This window comes from Balaenoptera borealis (genome assembly GCF_965194805.1).
Source record: "Balaenoptera borealis genome assembly, chromosome: 1".
Lineage (NCBI taxonomy): Eukaryota > Metazoa > Chordata > Mammalia > Artiodactyla > Balaenopteridae > Balaenoptera > Balaenoptera borealis.
This window is the reverse complement of record NC_138860.1, coordinates 127,303,251-127,309,250: the sequence shown is the minus strand read 5'-3', so window position 1 is coordinate 127,309,250 and position 6,000 is coordinate 127,303,251. Positions and strand designations below refer to the sequence as shown.

The 6,000-nt window shown below is 35.5% G+C and overlaps 1 protein-coding gene across 2 annotated transcripts in view; it reads right to left on the bottom strand.

Annotated features, from left to right (window-relative positions):
* Positions 1 to 2,366: 2,366 nt before the first annotated feature.
* PIGK (phosphatidylinositol glycan anchor biosynthesis class K) overlaps positions 2,367 to 6,000 on the bottom strand; it is a 135,705-nt gene continuing 132,071 nt past the window's right edge. For both annotated transcript variants that reach the window (XM_082355730.1, XM_082355731.1), the window contains one exon: positions 2,367 to 3,840. In XM_082355730.1, the coding sequence (XP_082211856.1) occupies positions 3,724 to 3,840 (117 nt within the window). In that variant the 3' untranslated portion in view covers positions 2,367 to 3,723. The remainder of the gene's footprint in view (positions 3,841 to 6,000) is intronic.

Genomic DNA, 6,000 nt, shown 5'->3' with positions numbered 1-6,000 from the left:
GGGGACAGGACAGCCCAGGAGCACCAAGGCTAATGGTTCTTTAAAGAGTGACCTGAGCGGAGGTTAAAAACAAGAGCTAGGTAGAGCCCTGCCCAGCAAAGAACAAAAGGTTGAACCCCTCCCATGTGCCAGGTATTGTATGATGTGCTTTACATTTATGACCTTATTTAATGACCCCGAAGAAAGTGACCTACATTGCTACCGCCAGCTGTCCCTGAGATTCTAGCACAGTCAGAGCTGGTATTTCCATCATGAGAAGAGGGTCATATCATATGAGCCCGGTAAACTCTGGGTATATGCATCAGGCACATCTGAAAGTCCTCTCAAGTCTCTGAGGCTGCAAGCAGCCCAAGTGAAACAAGAATGACAGTGACCACCTTTCCAAGTGTGGAGTAAACGAATTTTTAATAATGAGTTTCTTGGTCACACCTTCATCTATATCAATCCCGTTATTCAAGGGTCTACTCAGTTAAATTATAACAAATATTTCATAGCACATTTCCAAAACAGTAAAATTTTGCACTAAAAGGAAAAAGACTGGTTATTACTAAGGTGTATTGTCCATGAACTGAAAGACTTTCATATTGACACATCAGATACATGAGCAGGTAAATGCACTCAGGCAGGAAATGTGACAATGAAGTAATGGGGCTGATTCCATAAAGTGAAATGGAGACTGATCTCATTTTACAGCCATACCTTGTGGTATGTCTATAAAATGTTTCTTTCATAAGTTAAAACAGTATATCTGCTATAGATGAATTTAATTTTGGTAAAATCAATGAAAAAAAGTTCTATGTTAATGCAACATTTATTGTAAACATTCCAGAAACACATAAGTCACAATTTCAAATTATGATTCCCACAGTAACTGTAACTCTGCTGTACAACATACATAAGGGAAGAAATGTTATCAACATATCCCATAGTAGAAAATACTCAGTAAGCAGAAACAGGCTGAGTTATGCTTGTTGTGGGAATCATCATTTTCAACTAGCTGAGGATACATGAAAATTGAAACCATAAATGCATGCATTATTTTTTGTATTTAATTCCAATTTTTCTTGATCCAATTTAATCAGCTTTGCTTCCAAACTACATTTCCCTTTCATAAACTGTAAATGAATGTCTTTCATAATTTTAAAATCCACATCATTTGGTTTCTTTTTCTCACGCAGGCTGCCTTTGCAGAACGGCATCATTATGCCCTGTCCCTCCCCCAAAAGGTCAGGACATGTCTGCTGGGATCCATTTATCTATATTCCTTGTCTCCCTGAGGGGACAAGGAATATAGGAGACACTGCAGGGGAGGAGAAAAAGAATACCGAAGAGAATGGGAATCACACTGAGTAGCTTAGAAAGGTAAATAAGTGGGACCCTGGCACCATTAACTTCCCTGTTGGTATCTTCTTAGGCAGAAAAAAGAAAAATAACACCACCAAATATTCACAATTTCCAAAGTGTGCAGTCATATCATTAGCTCATCTGATCCTCACGATAACACCATGAGAAAGGCAAAAGGAAAACACCTTTCAGTTGTTCAGCTCTTTGTGACTCAAGGAAAATATATTTAAGGATGTGCTTTTATGTTATCATTTAAGGTCTGGACCATTTACTTACACTTACGATATTACCCACTTAACATATGCAGAGGATTTACTTATTACTGAAGGCAGAATATACTTTATGTAAAAAGATTATGGTGATGAGCTAAACATTTAACATATTTCAAGCTTTTTGCTTTAACTATATTCTGAAAATTCAATAATGAAACAGAAAGAAATAATTGCCCTTTGAAATTTGTCTGGAATAAAATTAATACTGTATATTATACCCAGTATTACTTTTCCCAGTTTGGTTTTAACTAAGAAGGGCACCTTCTACAATCTCTGAAGAGGAATCCTTTTACTTTCCAGTAGTCTTTACCATCAGGGTATGTTTCATTATACTCAAACTAAATGACTTTGGCTCAAGAACAATCATATTTCCTTTACTACTCTAAGTAGCTCCCGGCCACCAGAGTGTCCATGACCTTATGTAAGTGTTTACATGGTCAACCTTTTTTTGTCTCTTAGCACTACTACAATCCAGCTATTCGAATTTAAGTTTGTTTTTCCCCCTTTCTATGTACAAAAAGATGCTTCTCCATATAATCAGATAAAAATTGTCCTTTTTCATTTATCTAGTGCAGCAATAAAAAGATCAATTAAAATGAAGATTCAGAGCTGGCAAAAAGCCTCAATGTCATTTGTTCTAATCTGAGAGATAACACAGTTAATCCTTTGCCTGTGAAAAGCATGACCATTTTGCATATAATTAAAGGGTAATATTTTAAGTGCTAAAAGGAAAACAGAGTCTAAGGACTATTAATTTTAAGAGGTTTTATTGTAGAGGAAGGGTTGTCTTCTGAATGTTTCCTACAATTATAAAACATATCTTCATAGTGAATAAAGATTAACACGAAGTTCCTGGATAAAACAGATAAAATACAAAAAAGTATCCCATGGGACATGAATACTCAACTTTCACTTTTTTTTACCGCTTACATGTGAAAAAACAATATCTGGGGCTGATAGCAAAGCACAATCTCAATACCATTTCCAGTTACGAGATAGATATGAAGATGGCTGGCAAGATGAAAAAAATCAGTGATGGGGATATAAGCTCTTGCATCTTGTCAGAGACCAGAAAAGAGCTTACTGCCTTATGTGATACATCAGTCAGACATGAAGACAGGGCCACAAGCATGAATTTTTCCTACAGTCCATCCATTTTACGGGATTGTCCCAGAAAAAGTGTAGATCCAGCCAGTGGGCAAGGTTTACCTTAAACAGAATGAAACAACATCTCTTTCAGCATGGAAACAGAAGAGGAGGTGATCAATTCTAGAGGATCACAGAATGCTTAGAAATTAAAAATGATTAGGTTTGTTTCTCTTGAGCAATCAGTATGTGAAATTCCCCAAGAGCTTAAATTTTCCAGATAAACTGACAGTAAATAAGGTCCTGGAGACTGTCAGTACCACAGATTAAGAAACTGATTATTCATATTTACTTATCATTTTAGCTGCAGAATTCCAAGAATAGCTGACAAAATATTAACACATTAAAGAATGAACCAAAAGAAAATTTGGGGAACAAAGTAAGTGGTCTAATTATAGAAGAATATTAAATAAATTACTGCACATTCATAAAATGGGTAGTGTGCAGCCGTTCACGTGTTCTTGAAGAATATCCAAGGAGAGGGAAAGGGTTGACAACATACTGCAAAATGACAAGTAAGGTTATAAAATGGTATGTTCTATATGCTCTCTATTTTAGAAAAAAAGTATGAAAAAGACTGGGAGAACATATACAAAAATACTAACAAAAGTTACCCCTGCTAGTGAGAATTTAATGTCTTCACATTTTTTTCTTTTCCAAATGAAAAGGGGATAAAACAAGGGGAAATTCTTATTTTCAAAAAGAGTCAGTGAGTATATTCCGATCTCTTTGTCCCAATATTTTAATAATACAAAATGAAAAACTGAAATATATTTAGTGTCATTTAGCACTTGCATTAACAATTATTTTTGAGTTATAAAACCAATCGTTCTCTCAAATTTAGCTTCCTTATACTTTCTGCCAAATCACACAAGAGCAATGTATTTTTAAAAATATATTGACATGAACTTTTATCCAAGGTTGTAGTCTTCCATGTAGTGTTCTTCATACATCATCGCATCTAGAAAATGAACTTCATATGCTTGATTCCATAAGTTTTGAAGAAAACCATGATAATGAGTGCCCACAATCCCAGAATAAAACCCCCAGGAGGATGCCAATCTTTCAGCTTTGGTTTCTGCAAAACAAGGATGACATTATAAATTTAACAACACGTAAATAAGTCAACAATAGATAAAATAAATACTGATGGAAAATAGGAAATTCACAGGTTGTACTCTCAGGGGGAGTAATTTAGACAAATTAAATGTACTGTCAGCCTTCCCTATCTGCAGGTTCCACACACAGATTCAACCAAATGTGGAATGAAAATATTGGGAAAAAAAATTCCAGACAGTTCCAAAAAGCAATTTTAAATTTGACACACACCAGAAACTATTTACATAGGATTTACATTATATTTACAACTATTTACATAGCGCTTACATTGTATTAGGTATTATAAGTAATCTAGAGATGATTTAAAGTGTCTAGGGAGGACGTCTTAGGTTATATGCAGACACTACACCATTTTATATAAGGCACTTGAGCATCCACGGACTTTGGTATCTTCAGGGGTCCTGGAACCAGTCCTGGAGGACTGTATTTGGATAGCAACAATGGTAAAGACTTCAAACAGGGTAAATATCTCAAAGTGGTTCTTACAAAGATCAGTTTCAAATGACATTTTTTTCCCTCAAAGGGGCCTTCCTTGACTACCCTATCCAACATCTCTTTTCACCCAAGTTATTCAGTAGCCTAACAGTCCTTTTTCACTTTGAATTTATATAGTCATTAGTTCGTTTTACTTTCTCTCCTATTAGAGGATGACCCTCTATAAGGGTCATCTTGTTATAGTCCTAGCACCTACCTGCCACAGTGCCTGGCATATAGGAGACACTATATTATACCGAGTAAATTGGTGGAAAAACAATGCTACCTGATTCCATTTATTCAGATATTCAACAAATATTTGGAGGGGCCAGTGAGTTTGGTCCTATTACTCCCTTGAGGTAGAATGCTCCTTATTCTATTCTTCCTATTCAAAGCTCACTAACTCAAATGCCAACTCCTCCAGATTTTCCTGGATGATAAATTCTTTTCTTTGAATCTGTAGCCCCTTCTACTTTTACTCCTATCTACTATTATAGTTACCTTTATCATTTATCTCCCTGCAAACTTCCAGGGACAAGGTCTGGCTGAGTCCATTTTACATGCCCTTCTCCATTCCTTACCCTTCAACATCCAGCCAAGTGTCTTGTGTGTTTCTTTGCCCAGCAAAGAAAGGCAGACCAGTCTTCTCCATTTAGTTGTCATTTCAACAGCTACATTATGACCCTGAAACTGAAGGTCCGCGACTACGATCTCTTTATGAGTTCTACTTCCTGAATTACTAGCCAAGATTGTAAGGATAGTTATAAGAATCCTATTTTAGAATAGACTAAAGTGACAAGAAACTGTAATCTGAAATTTGCTTTAGTCACCATGTAAGCTAGATCCCAGAAAGGCTCATAAATCTCTTAGAGGTTTCCAAATCTTATACTTTGGTTTTCCCCCTACATAACCAGGACACCTAATGCTCTTCACTCAATTCTCAAATCATCACATGGAAAGGAAGGAAGGAGGGAGGGAGGCTGTTATCATTTCTTGTCTGGATTACTGAAATAGTTTCCTAACTAGTTTCTCTTCCTCCAAGGTTCCCTCTTTTCCATCTGTCAACCATATCGCTGCTAGACACATCTTTCCAAAATACAAATATATATCTGTATAATATATATATGCCATATATAATGTATGCATTTAGGTATTGTTTGCCTTGAGCACATATTACTTTTGTTATTTAAGAAATTAAATAAATAATTTACAAACCAAGGCTTGTTGTGGTGTGGTTCAAAGAGCATGGGATTTAGAATCAACTGCCTTGGATTCAAAGTTTAGTTTTAATGCTTAAAGCCTGCCAAGCCACTACTCCACTCTGAATTTCTGAATCTGTAAAATTAGGGCATAGTAACATATACCTCCTGGGAATGAATAAATGCATAGTTACTGCAATGATGTAGTTTTGAAAACGTATCCTATAATTACACGTTCCTACCTAGAAAAGTAATAATATGAAACTCAAAGTACTTTTTAGATGACTTTCATTTGTGTTTGCCAGTTATGAGGAACAATGTTTTAAAAAAAATATGATTTTTAGAATTTTAATTTGTATAACTTTCATCAATTCAAAATTAACTTATCAAACTAACAGAAGAGAAATCCACCTTAATATTTTCATCTGGATCAATAATGCCAGAGT